Source organism: Fusarium falciforme, chromosome 1 (assembly GCF_026873545.1).
Source record: "Fusarium falciforme chromosome 1, complete sequence".
Lineage (NCBI taxonomy): Eukaryota > Fungi > Ascomycota > Sordariomycetes > Hypocreales > Nectriaceae > Fusarium > Fusarium falciforme.
This window is the reverse complement of record NC_070544.1, coordinates 2,113,664-2,133,466: the sequence shown is the minus strand read 5'-3', so window position 1 is coordinate 2,133,466 and position 19,803 is coordinate 2,113,664. Positions and strand designations below refer to the sequence as shown.

Genomic DNA, 19,803 nt, shown 5'->3' with positions numbered 1-19,803 from the left:
CATACAACCTGCACATCCCCTCAAGGCACAGGAGAGTAGCCCATCAAAAGGACCCCTAGACCCCTGCAGGTGCTGCGATAGCCTTCCGGTAGGGCTGCTCGAGCCCAAATCCCGTCGACAGCAGCAGTACCAGGCCAGGCAGCCAGCGCATCGCGGCACCGCACCCTCTGAAAATGCCCCCCCTCATCACATATGGATCCATGAATCCCCACTGAGAAATCATACTCTACTCCGCTAGCTACAGTTGGGGTTAACCGGCTTTTAGTTATCAGCTCCACATGCGACTTCAGTCTCAAGTTTGGTCGCATTGTTTCGTCTGTTCCCCCCTTCCTTTTAAACATTCATACTCCGTGATCCGCATCGCCGGTCCTTCTCGGCTTCCCCATTTCAACCTGTCCTCTCCCCGTCCGGCCGGGCCTGAACCACATCCGACTCTTTTTTTCGCCGCCTTCGCTTTTCCCGACCTCCTCCGGAAGGAGCGGGACCCTCGTCGTGCACGCCCTGCGACTCCCGTCCCCGTCTCCCGTCGAGTCCTCCTCCTGGCTACCCACCCCCACGGGCCTTGCAAGGCTTCTCCTTCATAGCCCCTCCACCATTCGCCGCCCCTCGAGTCCCGTCTGTTGAAGGCAGCCTACCCATCGTCATGACGGATTCGCCCGACAACGGCACCGGCACTGGCGCCGGCCAGAAGCGTCCCCGAAGCCCCAACACTGACCAAGACGACGCCGCGCCTCCCCGAGAGCCCGCCCCCGACAACTCGAGCGTCCCTAAGCCAAAGCGATTGGCATGCATGATATGCCGGAAGCGCAAGCTGAAGTGTGACGGCGTCCGTCCCAGCTGCAGCACCTGTTCCCGCCTGGGACACGCCTGCGCCTACGATGAGCAGAGGAGAAAGAGCGGTCCCAAGCGCGGCTATGTCAAGGCCCTCGAGGAGCGACTGAGTGAGCCCTTGTCCTGTCCTGATGCCGACCTGTTCACCCGCTGACCTGCCGCGATCTGTAGAGCAAGTCGAGACGCTGCTAAAGACCCAAGAGCCGCCCACCAACGTGCCAAAGACACTGAACGTCCCCATGCCCGCGCCGCCTCAGACGACGTCGCCCGCTAACCTCAACATTCCGAATGCGACCATGGGCTTGACGGGTGATCGCGACATGGATCGATGGAACTTCAATGGAGAGTCGCCGCAGACAGGCGCCATCGAGGATTTCAACTTTAATGCCAGCATGAACATGGGCGGCATGAATAATGTCGGCGGTACCTTTACCTGGGAGATGATCGGTCTGGGCCTCGAGGAGCCTCTGCCGCCCCAGGAGACGATTGACGAGCTTCACCAAATCTACTTTGAAAAGGTTCATCCGTCCATCCCCATGATCCACAAGTACCGATACCTCGCCGCCATGAACCTGTACGTTGGCCGTTGCCCCTCCTCAACACGTTGAGGCTTACTGACCTTGCATGTGCAGCGCGCCGAACCAGCGCCCACCCGTTTGTCTGCGGTATGCCATGTGGACCCTGGCATGCACCATCACAGACAAGTATGCAGATCTGAAAGATCTGTTTTACCGGAGAGCACGCAAGTATGTCGAGGCGGATTACGTCAAGGGCTACGGAGAACACATGATCTCCATCGCTCATTGCCAGACGCATATTCTTCTGTCATCGTATGAGATGAAGATGATGTACTTTCCCCGAGCCTGGGTGAATACGGGCTCTGCTATTCGTCTCGCTCAGATGTAGGTCCTGACTGCTTTTGATATTGTTGATTTGTGCTAAGAAATGATAGGACTGGTCTTCATAGACTAGACGGCACTGGCCTCGACGTTAAGCAATGTCTTGCACCCCCGAAAGATTGGACCGAGAGAGAAGAGCGCCGTCGAACATTCTGGATGGCATTCTGCCAAGATCGATATGCCAGTATCGGCACCGGCTGGCCCATGACAATCGATGAGCGCGACATCATGACCAACCTCCCCTCTTCAGAAGAGGCTTTCAATATGAGCAGGCCCGAGCAGACACAGTCGTTGAGCGAATGCACCAGTCCGATGGGAGCGGGTAAACTGTCTCCTTATGGAGGCATCGTGCTCATGGCCTGCTTGTTCGGACGAAACTTGGTACATCTGCATCGTCCTGATGCTGACGACCTCGATCACGACCTCAACGGCCCATTCTGGAAGCGTCATCGCCAGATGGACAACATCCTTCTCAACACATCCCTCTGTCTACCCCCTCAACTCAAACTCCCCGCGGGCTTGTCGAACCCCAATATTGTCTTTACAAACATGAGCATCCACACTTCGACCATCTGCCTGCACCAAGCCGCCATCTTCAAGGCGGAGAAGAACAAGCTTCCTGCGTCGGTTAGCGCAGAGAGCAAGGTTCGATGTATTACAGCGGCAAACGAAATTGCCAGCATCATGCGAATGATTTCTCACATGGACCTCTCAACAGTGAGTTTGGACGACCGTGGGCCTTGTTCTGGAGACTAATGAGTTAGGTGAACCCGTTTATCTCCTTCTGCCTCTACGTGTCGGCACGAGTGTTTGTGCAGTACCTCAAGAGCCGACCTGACGATAGCCAAACGGCTGACTCGCTCCGATTCCTCCTTTCAGCCATGAATGCGCTGAAACGACGGAACCCCCTGACCGAATCGTTCCTCGTCCAGCTCGATGTCGATTTGGAGGCCCTTGCTTTGAGGATCCCCAAGCTCAAGACTGCGTTCCCACGCAACAGCGATAGCGTAGGTTGAAATCGAGCGTGATGGAGGACGACTTGCTAACTTTCAGTAGCCCTCGGCGAAGAATCCGGGATCCCCCAGTGTGCCTAGGTGCGACAACCCCGAAGGCGTTCAGGGCATTCTCGCGTACCGCAATGAATGCCACTTCATGAAGATGGCCGGCGACGATGGAAATCCAGCAGCAGCCCCCGACATCGTGGAACCCAACGTTGGTGGAGATGGACAGAACATGGGGGGGACGGCTGGCGATGGGAGCTTCAGTGGCCAGACATGGATTTCATCTGATCAACAGTTGCCCATTCTCACGCCAAGCTCCGGAGCAACCTTTGACAAGAACGGGACTGGAAGCGGACCAATGTCGGGCTTTGGGGATCTTGGGGGAGACGGCCAGGACGCATCAGGATCGCCAGACGGAGTGCAATCGAACCGACCGACACCGAACTCGAGCACAGGATCTGACCAACGAGGCCACTTGGCTCCCGGACAGATGAACGGATCGAACCCCAACTCTTTCAACACGAGCCCGATATCACCGAACCAGACAATGATGAACACTGGCGTACTTGACGGAAACACACAAGGATTCTTTGCAGACCCGTCTGGCTTCACGATACCGGCTGGCCTAGATCAGAACGGAGCGTTTACGATGCCAGACGGATGGGATATTCAAGGACAGACCGGGGTACCGCAAGTGGGCGAGGGCGTTTTAAGGGCTTTGATGAACATGGGACCAATGGATGCCATGGATTTGGGATCATGGGAAACGAGAAACAACTGAAAGGGCTTTATGGAGCCCAGTAATGAAAATAAAGAGAAGGAAAGAGATGGAACCCGACAAGGGGCACAACAAGCAGGGCAGGCGTTTTTCACGGGGGAGGCGAATATGCTGACCATCTTTGTACGATATGGGTTGGGACTCTCAATGAATGGATGGGTAGGTGGGTGGGCGGGATGAGTGCATTAAGCAACTGGAGAAATACCCGGGCTCTAACGACAATGAGACATCACTACTTGTACTTGGGGAATTGACGATGATGTGCTGGAGTGAGGTGAGGATAGCTGTTGACGCTGTCCGTCGAGTGAAGCCATGGTCACGCCCGTCCTCACAATACGACTGGGCATGTCCCGAAGCATCAACTCGAGCCACGCCCGGTTAGCTCAATCGGTAGAGCGTGAGACTCTTATATTTCAAAACGAGTACGCGATCTCAAGGTTGCGGGTTCGACCCCCGCATCGGGCTGTTCCTATGATTCGATTGCGAGCAAAATTGCGAGGCTTTCTTTTTTGATGTTTTTTTTTATGTCAGTTGGTAAAAATGGGCTCTCTTGATGGTGTTGACGCTAAGTGGGGGTAGTCCGTGCATCGGGTTGCCGCCTTGTCGTACCTGCCCATTCATGACGGGACATGCGGCTGAAAAAAAAAAATTGTCACCCAAGAAAGGACCAAAACAAAGCCCCTCTTTCTCACGCCAACTTTTGAGAGAGACATCGAGTGTTAAAGCAGCAACGTAAAAAATAAAAATCAAACAAAACGAAACGAAACAAACTCCGAAACATCCCTGCGCTTTTTTGTCCACCTGAAAATACCGGCCCCACATGGCCGCGCCTTCAGCTCCGGGTCCCGGCTCCGGTCCGTTCGCGCCCGCCGTTGCGCAGTATCACCGGGTCGCCCTCGGTATCGGGCTCGACGGGTATGTTGCGCCGGATCTTGACGAGGCGTACCGACTGCATGCTGCTCAGAGCGGTGCTGCAGTCACGGCATCGGCTCCTCATCATGCGCCGGGTCAGTTTGGTATACTCGCGCCGACGGCGATGCCTGTGCCTGTGCCTGTGCCTGTTGTCGAGACGCAGCAGATACAGGGTGCATTCGGTGCTCAACCGCCGCCTCCGCCACAGCCGGTTGAGAGGTCAAATGGGCAGTTAAGCAGCAAGATTGTGGTTGATCCTCCGGACCTGGAGGCTTGGCGGGACAAGCTGTTTAACGTTGACGAAATGATTGTCCTCACTCATGAACAGTAGCTCTCCTACTTGTCCTGGGACGCTTCCCTGTAAGACCATGCTGCTGATGCTTTGCAGGTTTGAGACGTATTTCCCCCATGTGGACAATGTCTACTCGCACCGCTCGACGCAGCGTTATAAGCGGAAACCCTTTGTATCGCACTATTGGGACTGTCGCATGAAGGGCCGGCCTCCAGGCACGCCCAAGTCGGATGACCCAAACAAGAAGAAGCGCAAACGCAACACCCGTGAGCGCGATCTATGTGATGTGAAGATAAAAATCACCGAGTATTTACCCGGCGCGCAGCTGCAGCTTGAACCTTCGGACCAGGGGCAGCCTGGGCCGCCAATACTCGGCGGGTTTGCAGGTGTTGCTGGTCAACAACGTTTCTGGACGGTTCAAAGGGTCAATGGTAATGGCGGTAATGGCAAGGGGGATGGTGTTGCTGGTCCTCATAAGCACACGTTGGAGAAGAGTGATGAGATTAAGAAGAATAGCGTGCAGCGGTACTTGGCTAAGCAAGAGAGGGAGACGAAAAAAGCCCAGGTGAGGGCATGAATACTTGAAAGGCTGATCGAGAACGATGACTGACTATATACAAGAAGCCCCCGAGTCGAAAAACTACGGGTGCCGCACTGCTAACAGCCAGGAAACACGCCAAGGAGAACACTCTGAAGTTGTACGGGGCATGCTTCTGGTAAACCCATCACTCCCTCTGGCTGCTTTAACCGTACTGACATTTACTCTAGCCCCTTTTCCCAACGCGTCTGGATAGCCCTCGAGGCAAAGGGCATGTCCTACCAGTACTGTGAGACTGACCCCTTTCGACGTCCGGCTCCGGCACACCTCCTCGAGGCGAACCCGCATGGTTGTGTTCCTGCAATAAGAAAGGGTGAATGGACTTGCGCAGAGAGCGGTGTAATTCTAGAATATGCACGTCGTCAGGTCTACAAGAGGGATACCATGTCTAACACTCTTACAGCTCGAGGATCTAGGCCAGGGCATGCCTCTGCTTCCCACCGACCCGCAGTCCAAGGCGACTTGCCGATTATGGATAGACCATGTAAGCATGTCTCCAATATCTAACGAGCAATAGAACCTGACCAAGGCTTAGATCAATAACCGCATAATACCGCCCTTGTTCACTCTCCTTCAAACACAGGAAATAGCCCTCCAACACGACGCCTCTGCACGACTCCAGACCAGCATCGATAGCCTCGTCCAGGCTGCCGACGAGCAGGTACGTTCTCTAGTCTATTCTATACAAGACAAGGCACGAAAAGCTGACACAGACTCCTTAGGGCCCCTTCTTCCTCGGCCCGAACCTCAGTCTCGTCGATATCCATCTTGCCCCCTTTGCTCTCCGCCTCCCCCGTATTCTCACTTCCCTACGCGGCTGGTCGCCTCCTCCGCCTGGGTCACGCTGGGCAAGGTGGTTGGACGCCATCGAGGCCGACGAGAGTATAAGGGCAACGACGAGTGATCATGAGTTATATGCCGACACTGTTGATTTACTGGTCCGGCGGAATGGACTTGGCGGGTAAAGGGGAAATAAGAGGTTGGATGGCATTGGAATATGAACCTTAAACATGAGGGATGATAATGAACAGGAGCACCATTTATAGCGATGAGTACAATAGTAATCGAGACTACGTAATGCCCAAAATATCAAATCGTCATGTTTATAGGGTATCCGTTACTTGTGTATAGATTACAAAAAAAGGCCCGTCGGGGACTCATAATACAAACAGTGATCTATCCGCCCATCCTATATCGTCAATCCAAAACAACATGTGCAGTTATGTAGCCCCATCGGGTATAGAAGGGTCGCTCCTCTGCGAGCCCCTTTTCCTCCTCTTGATCTCATCCCACTTCTCCTCAATAGTGACCAGCTCGCCAGTGAGCCGCGCCTTGACCCTGCCTTCGCCCAGCTCCTCGAGCGTCTTTGACTCGAGATACTTTTTGCCGTCGTACTCGACCCAACGTTGCGAGTTGGGCAGATATGCCCACGAAAAGATGGCTCCGACCGCCGCCACTGACCCGAATAGGAGGAAGATGAGGCCTTGCCGAGTGTCGGCGTCGTATGACTGGTTGATGCCATATACCACGAGCACTGCTACGAGACTGCCGAGCTTTCCCGCTGCCGCTGAGATACCGTGGCACATACATCGATAACAGGTTGGAAAGATCTCGGCGGGAATCATAAACGTCAGCGTGTTCGCGCCTAGAGACACTCCTTATTAGCGTGAATCAGACCAGGTTTCAGGTGCCCAACTTACCAAAGTTGAACATAAAGTGGCAGATGGCCACAAACACCACTGTAGCAGGTGCACCATCCTTCTGATGGACACCATAATAGACACAGCCGGTAACCACAAAGAAACCGGCCAGGACGAGAAACGAGGCCGTCAGCCACTGTCGCCGGGGGATCCGGCTCGAAAACAAGACAAAGCAAGCACTTCCAGCGATAGACGCAAGCGACACGGTCAGCAAATATTGCTTAGTCTGCTCGATCAGCACGTCGTAGATGGTGTTGCAGGGGTGTGTCGCGTCGGTCGACCAAACCGGAAGTCCGTCGATGGCCCATTGTGGCACTGTAGAGTTGCCCCCTTGGAGGGACGAGTCCCAACACTCGAGTCTGTCGTCGATCGGCGTCGGTTTCGTTGTCGCCCACATTGTCGACAGAGTTCCTCTGTTATCAAGGCTCATTCCATAAAATGATACATCCAAGAAAAACCATGTTGCCGCTGTTCCCAAGAGGTAGGCCCAGTTGCCATCCCGGATAAAGTAGTTGTGCATGTCCTCCTTGGAAAACTGGATGGGCATGGCCTGCTGCGAGGTGCTCGCGAGATGCATGTTGTTGGGCGGCGCGTTTGTTCGGTAAGAAGGTGCCGTGTGATTTCCATTGGGCGGGTTCATCTGGTATGTCGTCGATGGCGGAGGGTGGTTGAGCTGGGTCATCGGGAACGAGCCGTTCATCGGGGGGCGCCCGTTGATACCGCCGCCGGGAAAGGCCTCGGTTCCACCTCCTTGAGGTGCTCCGTAAATTCTCTGTGTGTTCATTAGAGCAATTGCTGGTTTGTTCCGGACTTCGAGACTGTAGATGCCGCAGTCGAATAGGAAGAAACGGAAGATGATGGCCAACAACGCAGGCACCGCGCCGGAACCGATGACAATGCGCCAGATGCCGTCCAAGGCCTTTTTGCACTCCTCTTCATGCAGCCTATCGAGACCACAGCGCATTCCTTGAAGGTCGTGGCTCCTTTGGAAGCCAAGAAGCACAAAGAGACCAACCAACTGGGCAAGGGCCTGGCCGATCGGCTGCATCATGAAAACCGAAGACAACATGGTAGCTCGAGACTGAGTGCTGGACCATTCCGATGTAATTACTGCGCTAAGGGGATATTCGGCTCCGATGCCTGTCATGATTGTTAGCATCCTGTACTTGGTGATGTCGAGCTTTGGTTGAATTTGGGCGACGCACCAATCCCCATGACAAAGCGCCACCAGATAAAGAGACCCAAGAAAGAGAGATCATTGTAGCCGTGACTGCTAGTGGCTACACCGATCGTAGAAACAATTACAAGAACTAGTTCGATGCCGTAGAGGCGGGTTCGACCATACCGGTCCGCGAGGTAGCCGAAGAGTAGTTGGCCGATGACGGAGCCAAGGAGAGTAAAGAAGTTGATAAGAAGTCCGGACCACTCTGGGCCATTGGGCCAGTAGACGAATGCGATGGAAGCGAGAATGACGTTTGTGGAAAAGAGGTTATATCTGCAAGAGCGTTAGGGGTGGCTGTTAAATCCAAAGTTGGCGATGAAGGCGCGCAGAAGCATGTAGACGTCAGTTATGGATGCAGTGGGAGAGCTTACGAATCTGTTAAAAAGCCCGATGCGCAAACGCCCCAAATGCGAAAGTTCCATGCGTTCAAGTCGAGCTCGTAACGCAATTGTTGACGATCCTATTTCCAGGAAGTGCTCATTAGCCGGGAGATCTGGGTTTTCATGACAGGGGATCCATAGGCGATGGTCACCGAGAGCGGACTTGACAGCAAAGATGGACACTCAATGCGACAAAGACAAAGCATTGGCTGAACTTACTTGGGCATCTTGTGAAGGCAATGCAGAGCTGTCGGAACCTAGGAAACCGCGGTTCTGGCGCATAGAATATCTGGAGAAGAGAGGCATGGCTTGCGACGGGATAGCGACGCGTCGCAGCAGCTCCAAGGAGGGCGAATGAATGGCCTGAGCTGCGCCGCGAATTCAAATGAGGCAGACTCAGCTGGAGCTGGCAGCCAGGAGGCCGAAAAATCCGACAGGAGTTGGCGGACAAGAAATGCCCAGAACAAGAGACAGAGCGACAGAGGTTCTCATGGCCGTGCCTCATTCAGCAGTGATGGAATGGAAGAGATATGTTACTGCCAGGTTGAAGCAGGCTGCGCAGCATGGTGTGGGAGGGCATCGCAGGACTGTGCGGCAGTTGCGTGAGGACTGTGCGCCAAGCAAACGCCGCAATGGATGGCGCCGTACGAAAAAAGCAGCTGGTTCCTTTAGCTGACCCTTGGCTCGACTTGGCTGCGCTTGGCTGAGTCCTTCGATACCCTTGCTCGAACTTGGCCGGAGCTTGGCTGTTACGGGTAGGAAATGACAGGTGAAGTAAACTGAACAGGGCGTCCAGGGCGTCGTCTCCGGGGTTGACCTTTGAAAAAAAGATCAAATCGAGTCGAGTCGAGTCAAGTCGAACAGAGCAGATTAGAATCCGGCCAGGGCGGAACGACCGCTGCAGTGTTGGGTCGGTTCCCCGTCTTCGTCCTCGTCCTCGTCCCCTTGTCGGCTGGGTCCTCGTCGTCCGTGTCGGCAGGAAATTGTGAGACTTGCCTGTGACTTGAGCACTCAAGAAACCGGGGAGGGACTCGTTGCCCGAGTCTGGAGCGATTGTGGCTTGCAGTTCTTGCAGGGAATCGACCGTTCAGCCCGTTGAGAAAATTCCCTAGACAGACAGCGGGATGGGGGCTAATAATGCGTGCTGCGAGCTCCGGGGGGAGAGGCGTGCTAATGAGACAGTGCTAATATCTCGGCGAGGGCACGTGGTGTTGAAGCTTGGTTGTCATGAACGGAGACGTGGGGGGAGAGGTTACATAAGCGCACGAGGCGTCTAGGCCCAAGACATGGCACTTCACAACTGGGGATGTACAATTCTGCAATCTGGGGAAGCTGTACCACCCACTCCGTTTTTAATAAATGTCATGGCTGCCTATTGAAGAGGTAAAGACTTTGTATTTACAGAGCAAGGCGCGCAATTGTAGAATCTCGTGTAGCAACTTTTTGATGAAACCACCTGTGTAAGTCAGTGCTAGCTGACTATGCGTCAACACTACCTATCTCCTAGTCAGATTCCTTTGCCCAGAGTTTCTGAAATTAACGGGAGCAACTATCGAAACTCTTGGGTCTCTACCGTATTGGGCTAGTCACTCCCAAGACCGAACGATGGAATCCTAGATCGACGTGATCCGTCGAGATCCAAGTGGATGGATGGATGGCAACCTTGAGTCTGAGTCTTGTGCTTGGGTATCAAAGGTGTTCAAGGTACTTGGCCCAATCCCGGGTCGCCTTCCCTGTTCCTTCGCTCCTTCCTTGGGATGCTCGGTACCTACTCAGTACAGGCGCCTTCCATTTATTTGCTTTTCTTTACTTAGTCGTCCATAACCATCCATCATCGAAAGATGCTACCCTCCTCTTCCTCCTTCTCCTCCATGATCCCATCCCCAACTTTCACTCGATTCACACCAGAGACAAGACTCGCCGCACCAATGGCATTACTCGGATAGAGGATGGTGCCGGACCCGACCATTCCTGAACCAGGGGGTGTTCGAGGCTCCAATGGAAATTACTTACAGCACAGCACTATCGGCTGTACGTACCACATACATAGAAACGTGGGTGACACAACAGTTGGATCCATCCACGGCTCCGAACACGCGCCTTCATCTTTACTCTTTTGTCGCGCCCCAGCGGAACACGTCGTCGCCATGTCAAGTGACATTGGGACTAAAAATCGACTCTTCCCTGTCTACAACACGCGATGTGATGCGAGTGCTGGCGAAAACGGTGAGCCGGCTTTCCAGACAGTCGGGAATTGTCCGCGGAACAGCGACCCGACAGCCTAGTGCGCTCCAAAGCGAGGTCCCCAAGTCCCTTGAGCGAAGCAAAAGCAAGCAAGAAGGGTAAGAGGAAGAAAAAAAAACGAGGCCCCGCGAACAAGAGCCCCACGGGACCAGGATCGCTTAGTGTGAACAAGCCAAGATTCTTCCAACCAAAGGCCACCACCAGAGACCAAGATGGCTCCAGAAAGACGGGCCCCAAAACGGCTCCAAGACGGATGCACCCCTTGCACCCAGCCCATCAGGATGCCGCATCGACCCCCGTGCGCGATGCTCCCGTCGTCAGTGGACCACCAATCGACGACAAGCTTCTGTCCATGTGGCGCTGGCCCTTGGCTCTCCGTTGCCGAACTATGATTCTCCCCGTCTCCGGACGACGACCTCTGTCGATGCGCTTCTCTCTGTTGGCAAACAACTGGCCCTCCTGCGGCTTTGCGACGGGCAGCGTGCGGCGTGCCTGTCTGTGTGTGGCTAGCCTTGTGGTCTTGGCTGCCGACGACGTGGGACCTGGCTCTCGGGACAGAGCGAGACGGAAGAGCCCCTCGTCGACCGTGGAAACCGACCGCGTCTGTCTGCCTCCCAACGATTTGCGATGGATGATGCTGGCCCGCAGCTGGTCTAGGAACAAACGAAAGACTTCTTCTAGGATCTGACCTTGGACTCTCTGCGCTGGAACTGCTGCAGTACTCTACTCTGGATTCCGGCTGTTGCATCTCTGGTTTGGGCTGGCTGCTCCGACTGCGCCCACGCCTACAGTACCCATCTCTACGTCAGGTGTCGTTCTGTGCCGTGCAGCTCCCAACTCTGCCTCGTCTGTAAAGTTGGAGACCGTCAGCACGTTGCGCCGTCCCAAGTCTGCGATCTGCCTGCCTGTGTGCCTGCGCATACGTGACTGAGACTCCGTCCAAGTCCATCTGTCTGCCACCGGCCGTATCGGAGGGGTAGGTTAATGCACCAGCAGCGTCCGAGCTACCCATGCCGTCAAGTGCCTGAGTTCGCCCTTGCTTGTCTGAGTGTATGCGGTGCCTCTACGTATATCGACTTGTTGAGAGTCCGTCACTTGCGCCAGCCTGGGCATCCACGAGCCCAGCCTCAGCAGCAGCAGCCAAGAGCACGCCGAATCGCTCTTCCTTCTTATTCACACAAGCTTCCACCACACGCACACATTCTCACACACACATACTCAACTCTTTCCCGTCACCGAGAGCTCGAGAGCCAAGAAGTAGTACGGCATCAATCTGGACAAGACGTTCTTGGGGCTGGTAACTGGGATCTTCGAGACGGCGCCGGCAGAGACCACTCGCACCTTCTTTGCCGTTGTGACCGTGTCATGACATGTCCCCACAGCTCGGTCAGTCTGATCGCCCTCGACTGCCACCAGCGACAGCATGTCGTCCTCGGGCTCATCCTTCACATCTTCGTCGCTCGGCCGCCCACCAACATACGGACGAACCTACGTCAGTCCCGTTGACTCGACGTGGACCCCGACCTCCGGCATATCGACCATTTCCGCTCCGACCACCGAGGGGTCGACCACTGAAACCTCGGCGCTTGACCTGGGGCCTCCGGGCTTCCAGGCAACGATGTACGCTCCCACGAAGCCCGGCGATGCCTCTGCCGCTGCATGACGCTGACTTCGGCCTTGCAGAATACTCTTTCAAGATACACCGGACGAGCGAGTCGTCTACCTAGGGCCATGGGAGGTGGTGGGATCTGAGCAACGTCGTGTGCTCTGGCAGGGAAGCTACCAGAACGAGCTTCTCGAGCATTTCCGTGCGTCTCATCGTCGGCGCTGTGCCAATTCATTGTCAGCTAACTCCTCGCATCGCAGTGCCTTCGGACACACCTTCAGACATCCATCCTCATACCCTCCACTCGCGCCATCGCCCGTACTATGACCCCGCGGACATGGAGCGATACATTACGTTTCAGGAACCCCATCGAGTTCGATACACAACGGATGAGGGCGTGTGCATCCACGACCAATTCATCAAGATCAGATACGAATTCACGACAATCGAGAGCTCGATCCAATTTCAGGGCGACTTGCGCCGGAAGGACCTGGTTGACTTTTATGACGTCGACGTTATCTGGACCAATGTGCATGGTCGCACAGATAGCTTTGGGAAAGTAAAGGGCATCGGAGCTATCCAGAGGCTCAAGCTGTGGAGAGATCGTTACACGACATTCCACTCCCTCAGCGTGTGGGCGAACAAGACGGATGGGCAATACCGTGAATACGATATCCACTGCTTCGACGGTGAGATTCGAGGACGGGATGACAGGGCAAAGCAGCTTCGACTAAATGCCTCTGGTCGGCGTCACAACACGGGTGATGATCATCATTCGCATCGGCGCTTCTCCCTGGCGCATCGCATGCGACCTCGAACCAGAACGAGCGATTCGTCGGAGCCAAGGTCGATGCAGCCGACGCTGGACATACGATACTTGGCCATTCAGTTTACCGAGCGTCAAGGTGATTAATCGTATCTCGAGGGGGCATTGGTTGCGATCCTCGAGGTTCCAAACCGGTTTCGAAGCATCAGCTAACGGTCAGCCCAGCATATCGACGATTCCTCGAGACGTGGCTCTATTGCCACAGTTCGGACCGCGAATTCAATGGGATCCCATTTCCGCCGAACCACTTTGAGTTGCCCTCACCGCAGATTTTGCCGGGACATTCTCCCGATTTACCGCTATCTGGTTGGCAGAACCACACTCTAGACTCGGTGCCCGAACCCTCGGATGCGGCCGAAGCTACGCCTTGAGGCTTGGTACGGGCAGTATCAAAGTGTCAAGTGCCAGATGCAGTAGCGGTAGCCAACCAGTTGCACCACTGGGCCGAACCACATGCCTACGGCGCAGCCTGCGGGTGGGGTGACAACCGTTTGCAGGGTTCCAAAAAGCGATAGATCGCAGTTTCGCTTGACCCAAGGACCTGAAAGTGCCGGGGACGGAGTGATTTTCGGCGGTCGTGGGGGGTCATGTCAGGTTGGCTGACGGGCAGAGACAGCGGCTTTGCTAGCATGGACTGGGAGCGGCGCGGGGGCGGACAGCCGTTTGCATATGCCACATGTTGTCCTCCATGGGCAGACTGCTCGGGCGTACTCAAGCCCCACCCCGAGCGTACAAACCCCGCGATACCTAGTGTCAGACCACGGTCCTTGTGTCGTCATTGCAAAGGGTAAGGCAAGCCCAGCCAGGAGGGGGACAGCCCAGCCATGAGGGGGGGTCATAAAACAGAAGCTCCCTTGGCTCGTTACGGTGCTCTCCCCTCGACATCCATCCATTGGCCTTTTTCAGCTTGATATTGTCGTCATGAAGGTTATCCTCGCCATCAATGCCGGGTCCAGCTCGGTCAAAATCTCAGTCTACACATCGGAGAAGAGCGCGGTGCCCCGCGAGATCGCAGAAGCTCAGATCAGCGGCCTCACTGCCCCACCAGCACAGCTCACTTACAAACGTCTCGGCGAAAAGGTCATCAAGGCCAAAGAGGTCGGCGATGCTGTCAAGAACCAGGAGGATGCCTTCGATCTGCTTCTCGATACCTTCGTCGACGATACGGAGCTGAAGGAGATCTCGTCCAAGAAGGATATTGCGATTGCCAGCCACCGCATCGTCCACGGCGGCGACTACGACTGCTCCCAGATCATCACATCAGACACGTATCACCACCTCGAAGAGCTCAGCGACCTCGCGCCGCTTCACAATGGTGTCGCCCTGAGCATTGTCGATACATGCATCAAGGCGCTCCCCGAAACCGTCAATGTCGCCTGCTTCGACTCGCAGTTCCACACAACTATACCACCCCACATCTACACATATCCCATTAACCCCAAGATCGCAAAGAGCAATCGCCTGCGGAAGTATGGCTTCCACGGCATCAGCTACGCCTTCATTACGCGATCGGTAGCCGAATACCTCAATAAGGACGTCGGCGAGCTCAACATGATCGCCCTCCATCTGGGCAGCGGTGCCAGTGCCTGCGCCATCAAGGGAGGCAAGAGCTGGGATACGAGCATGGGACTGACGCCTCTGGCCGGCCTCCCAGGTGCAACCCGAAGCGGCAGTGTTGATCCAAGGTGAGACAGCCCAGCCAGGCACCCCAGCCCCACCGGATGAAGCGGAATCCTACATTCATCAGATCATCCAAGAGATCCGGAACCGATGAGGGTTCCCTTCTAAATAAAGTCCCTTGCATGCTAACCCCCTGTCAACCTTACAGTCTTGTCTTCCACTATGCCAGCGATGTGGGGAAGCTGTCCCCTGCCTCCACCAAACACCTTCACATCTCGCGCGCGGAGGAGATTCTCAACAAAGAGAGCGGATGGAAATCCATGACGGGCACCACCAACTTTGGTGTTGTTGCCGATTCGGATGACCCCACTCACCGCCTCGCTTTTGACATCTTTGTTGACCGCGTCTCGGCCTTTATTGGATCCTACTTTGTCTCTCTGGAAGGCCGCGTTGACGCTCTTGTCTTTGCCGGTGGGATCGGCGAGCACAGCGCCAAGCTCCGGGCCGCTGTGGTCGAGCGAGTCTCTTGTCTAGGTTTTGCGATTGATGAGACTCGCAACCAGGAGCCCCTCAAGGACGTGGTCCAGGAGCTTGGCAGTCCCGACGCCTCTCAACGAGTGCTTGTCTGCCAGACGGACGAGCAACTTGAGATGGCCAGGCTATGCGCAGAAAAGGAAGACCTGTGGTAACTAACTAACTACCGTAACGACGACGCCCGCTTGACGCGGGTATGATGTGACATGGCTGGAGTAATGATGACGGAAACGAGCGGAGCAACTCTAGCGATTGAATGAATGATAGACTTGGGAATAGATGAATAAACAAAAATTCAGAAAACGACTAGACGAATGCAGGTAGTAAATGACAAGGGTCGAAAGACCCGGATTCATATCAAGATAAATACAAAGTTGCATGTGGTTGTGACAAGGAAATTGGTAGGTTAGCTGAGAGTATCCATCCATTGTCACAACCACAGCCTTTAGAGATAAGCAACCAAGCAACTCTATTCTCACGCCATAAGCAAATCAAGTCACTCAGCTCGAGTCACTCGAATCACCGCATTGGTATAAACTGTAATGAAGAGCAAAGTGGTATCAATTGCGCACAGCTCGGGCGCTCCCCCCTCTAACTCTGCATTGCGCCGAATCAGCGCTCTGATCGACAACTCGAGAGTGAATATACAGGTATGTGAATAATCCAGTCCAATCCAACAATGGCCGTCTAGTCACGGCGCCCAGCAGCCGTGTACTGTACCGCTGTCAATCCTTTGTCAATCCTTTTTGCGCCCCCCTCTCCAAGCCTGAGCCCCGGAGATGCCCGAAACGGCTCTCGACCTTGAGGCCGCTGCCGCCCCTCCCCCCCTCGTATACGTTGCTAAAGAGACAACAGAAAAATCATATCATCAACCAAAAAAATCCTGTCAACGCCGTGCGTTTGTTTTCCGCCCCCCCGAACTTCGAGGCTCCAATGGGGCGCTTCCTGTCGTTTATCTAATCCGTAGTAGTGTGGGAGAATAACCATGCCGTGACGCCATGTCGTGTACTTGCGACACTGTCCATGTCCCTGAGAACCTTTTTTAAAAAATGTCAAAGAAATCACCGTGATAAAACGCCGTTGTCCGTTCGGGCTGTTCCTCATGTACTCATATACAATCCCGGAGGTTGAAACATGTCCGAGTGGGTTTGAAAAAATACGCCCTTTGTGTGGGGGGCCGTTCATAAAATAGTGTCGAGAATTTTTGCGTTGAAGAGGATGAAGAGCGGTGGCGGGGTGTGGGTGCTGGTGTTGGTAGGTGGTGTTTGGGCGTGCGTGCGTGCGTGCCAGATTGGATTATCAATAGAGCATATGTGACGGTGGTGGTTTGAGAAATGCCAAGGATGCCAGGGCGACAGACATTCAAACACCAGAGTCCTCTTGGCAGGCCACCGCCATGGCCAGAGCATCAAGACCGCTTGGTGTTCTGTCAGCAACAGGGCGGCTGAGAAGCGAGAGGTTGCGGCCTCGAACGTCCCAAGATCCACTGCCAACACTCGGTGAGGCCAGTGGGAGCGAAGGAAGAGGATAAGGATCGGCGTCGCGACGGCTTCTAGAATCCCGGGACGAAGACGCGCGGCTCGCGGAAGGGCGTCCCGAGGTCGAATTGCGTCGTCCGTCGGCGAGAGAAGCCCGGTGACCACGCTGAGAGCCCGAGGAGCGGCTCTTGTCCTTGTAGTGAGTCTCGAGGTGCTGCTTCATGTTGTCGGCGCGGGTGAACTTCTTCTGGCAGCCCGCAAAGGTGCATTGGACAGCCTTCTCAGCGGTGTGGATCTTGGAATGGCGCGAGGCGTGGCCAGAGGTGGTGAATGTCTTTTCGCATCCGTGAGTGTCGCGGTACCGGCAGGGGTACCGCTTGCCGGGTCGCTCGGGCATGGGCGACGACCGAGGCTGGCTAACCATCTCAGCGTCGTAGGAGGCCGAGCGGCTGCTGTCGGCGTAGGCAGCCTGCTTGGGGTCGAGGCTGTAGTCATGAGGAATAGTATACACGGATTGATGTCGCGAGTAGTGGTCGACGCTGGGGGTCAGAGGCGACACTGGATCATTGCTCATCTGAGAGTCATAGGAGTCGGAGCGCAGCAGCTCGGGCGTGTTGGGTGAGGAAGCGTTGCTGCCAGGGGTGGGGTACGACTGAGCGAGGACATAGCTGGAGTGGAAGCTGACGGGTCGCGGTTGTTGAGGAGCAGCGCTCTCGTCGTTGAGGAGGGATACGACCCGGCCGGCGGAATTGACAGCGTGCATTGTCATGGGAGGCAGCGGCTCAGGCTGAACGATTTTGAAGGTTCACGTTGAATTGGGATCCAAAGCAATTGCAAGTCAGATCAGAGCGTCTCACGGAAACGTAGTACACCAAAAGGTGCCTGGAATCGGTGACAGCGAGGGTGGTGGAGTCGTCCGGGAGCCGAAGCGGAGCTAAAGGGCGGGATGTCTAGCCACGGAGCTTGTCTAGACTCGAGAGGCCGAGGGGGCGACGATGCGATGGATGGCCTCCGCTTTTTTCAGGACACGGGACCGATTGATTTATCGCGGGTGTTTGTTTGCGCCTGAAAGACGACAGGGGTTTGTTCGGAGGCGTTATTGGCGTAAGGTAGGGATGAGAGACGAGCTGAAGGTGGAGATGGAGGCGCTGGTGATAGCGGTGACGGCTCTGCAGGTTCTGGTGGGGAGAGCAAGGAGAGCGTCGGATGTCGAAATCATGAAGCGACGAGACGCGTAAATGTCGGTGGTGTGAGAAGCTGTCGCGGTGGTGTTGTAGTTGGTTGCTGTGTTGTTGTCAACGGCGGCGAGCCGAGAAGTGGTGAGAGGGGACGAGGCGAGACGGGTGTGTCGAGGCGTCGAAGGTGTAAGAGCTCCCAGTAAGCCAAGCCAGGCACAGAAGAAAGCAGCCAAAGAGGACGAATGGCTTTGCTTGTTTGTATATAGGTATGTTCCAGCGAAGGACTGATCAAAAAGACTTGATTCAAGAAGCAATATCAGTCAGCCAGAAGGGAGGAACCTTGTTGAAGATAGATAGCAAGAGGAGAAGAGGAGTAAGAAGTCAAACATCAAGCAAAACGAGGCTGGACGGATGGCTGGAGCTTTAAGTTTATAACCTGCACAAAGCGGAGAGAGGAGAAGAGCAGTCAGTCGCAGTAGCAAGAGGTGAGTGGGAAGCAACGGGGAACATGGGAGTGAGCACAACAAGCACCCAAACAGCAATGGTCGGTACACGCCTCCTCAGTCCTGAGTCCTCAGATGGGGAGTGGAGAGGTGGGGATGAAAAGAAGGGATAGAGGGGATGGGATAGGGTGACGGCCAGCATGGGAATTTTTGCGCAACCCCATCGATCGATGGGATCGAGAAAAAGTCGAGTGAGCGCAGAGAGAGGCCACAGTTACGATGTACAGCGCAGCCTGTGGTCGGGCCCGGGGCATGCACTGTAGGTCCGTAGCTGGGGCATGAGCCACGGGGATGGGTCCGCCCCTACCGATAGCAGTGGCGTGCGGTTTCCAAGAAGGAAACCTAAGGTCAGTCCGGGTCTTAGGAGGGGGTGTGGGGTGTGGCGTATGGCGTGCCTCTAGCCCGACGCAGTACGGTAGGTACGTACACTTGAGATGCTTGAGGCTTTGAGTGCTAGCACAACTCACAAGTCACATCTCTCTCTCCAAAGAGGCACCTGCCCTGAGGGTCATCAGTAAGCTCCCGCTCCCCCTCACCACGCCCATCGGCCATCAGCGAGTGCTGCCAGACGGTTTTGGCCGGGGTTGCATAACAAAAGCAGAGCATCCAAGTGGGCTGGAAACTGGTGGTGTGGGGTCGCCTGCCCAGGGACAAGGGGGATAAGACGCATGGGTGATGGGCCACCAAGAAAATGTGAGTGACAGGGATTTCGTAAAGCGGGGCTTGTTCTGAGATGCTGCCAGGGTCGTGGCAGAGAAGGTGCCAGGGCGCGCCAGGCTTACCTCACGCTTGCCAACCTTGCCAGGGCAGGGTAAGGCAAGGCAAGGCAGGCAGAAGAAAGAGAGGAAAAAAAGAAGGGCAGGGGCTTTTGATACTGACCGACTACCCAACGCAAACCATCGTCATCACACCGGGACGCTAGACCCAAAGGAGCATCTTCTCACAAAGAACGGCCTTGCGACTGTCGACTCCATCCTTCACGCGAATGAGTCCGGCAATGTCGATCACTCACTCTTCGCGACTTCAACTTCTCCGCATGGCATCCATCCATGGCAAGGCCTGCCCTGGCCTGCCTGGTCTGAAGCGATGGACACACACGCACACTCGACCAGCTGCACAACCCAACGCGCGCGCCGCAATTGTTGCTGACCCTAGATGTCCATCATCCCCTCAACCCAAATCCAAGCTACTGTTCTGTAGC

The 19,803-nt window shown here is 55.2% G+C and overlaps 6 protein-coding genes across 6 annotated transcripts; 4 read left to right on the top strand and 2 right to left on the bottom strand.

Moving 5' to 3' along the window:
• Positions 1–643: 643 nt before the first annotated feature.
• NCS54_00056100 (Zn(2)-C6 fungal-type domain-containing protein) lies at positions 644–3,512 on the top strand (the record flags this gene model as incomplete). Its single annotated transcript, XM_053146211.1, has 6 exons — positions 644–941; positions 1,003–1,405; positions 1,464–1,733; positions 1,784–2,447; positions 2,495–2,737; positions 2,787–3,512. 6 exons carry the CDS (start codon positions 644–646, stop codon positions 3,510–3,512), a joined length of 2,604 nt encoding a protein of 867 aa, XP_053002186.1.
• Positions 3,513–4,329: 817 nt separating this feature from the next.
• NCS54_00056000 (Hypothetical protein) lies at positions 4,330–6,276 on the top strand (the record flags this gene model as incomplete). Its single annotated transcript, XM_053146210.1, has 7 exons — positions 4,330–4,748; positions 4,810–5,278; positions 5,335–5,429; positions 5,482–5,650; positions 5,715–5,795; positions 5,847–5,972; positions 6,034–6,276. The coding sequence occupies 7 exons, from the start codon at positions 4,330–4,332 to the stop codon at positions 6,274–6,276; spliced, it is 1,602 nt and encodes a 533-aa protein (XP_053002185.1).
• A 255-nt stretch (positions 6,277–6,531) lies between these two features.
• On the bottom strand, positions 6,532–8,919 carry NCS54_00055900 (MFS domain-containing protein; the record flags this gene model as incomplete). Its single annotated transcript, XM_053146209.1, has 5 exons — positions 6,532–6,956; positions 7,012–8,151; positions 8,217–8,506; positions 8,605–8,693; positions 8,833–8,919. 5 exons carry the CDS (start codon positions 8,917–8,919, stop codon positions 6,532–6,534), a joined length of 2,031 nt encoding a protein of 676 aa, XP_053002184.1.
• Positions 8,920–12,280: 3,361 nt separating this feature from the next.
• NCS54_00055800 (Hypothetical protein) lies at positions 12,281–13,660 on the top strand (the record flags this gene model as incomplete). The annotated part of the gene is made up of 4 exons (XM_053146208.1): positions 12,281–12,477; positions 12,541–12,665; positions 12,724–13,368; positions 13,455–13,660. The coding sequence occupies 4 exons, from the start codon at positions 12,281–12,283 to the stop codon at positions 13,658–13,660; spliced, it is 1,173 nt and encodes a 390-aa protein (XP_053002183.1).
• A 550-nt stretch (positions 13,661–14,210) lies between these two features.
• Positions 14,211–15,598, top strand: NCS54_00055700 (Putative acetate kinase; the record flags this gene model as incomplete). The annotated part of the gene is made up of 2 exons (XM_053146207.1): positions 14,211–14,974; positions 15,118–15,598. 2 exons carry the CDS (start codon positions 14,211–14,213, stop codon positions 15,596–15,598), a joined length of 1,245 nt encoding a protein of 414 aa, XP_053002182.1.
• Positions 15,599–16,805: 1,207 nt separating this feature from the next.
• On the bottom strand, positions 16,806–17,690 carry NCS54_00055600 (Hypothetical protein; the record flags this gene model as incomplete). Its single annotated transcript, XM_053146206.1, has 1 exon — positions 16,806–17,690. The coding sequence occupies one exon, from the start codon at positions 17,688–17,690 to the stop codon at positions 16,806–16,808; it is 885 nt and encodes a 294-aa protein (XP_053002181.1).
• Positions 17,691–19,803: the final 2,113 nt, after the last annotated feature.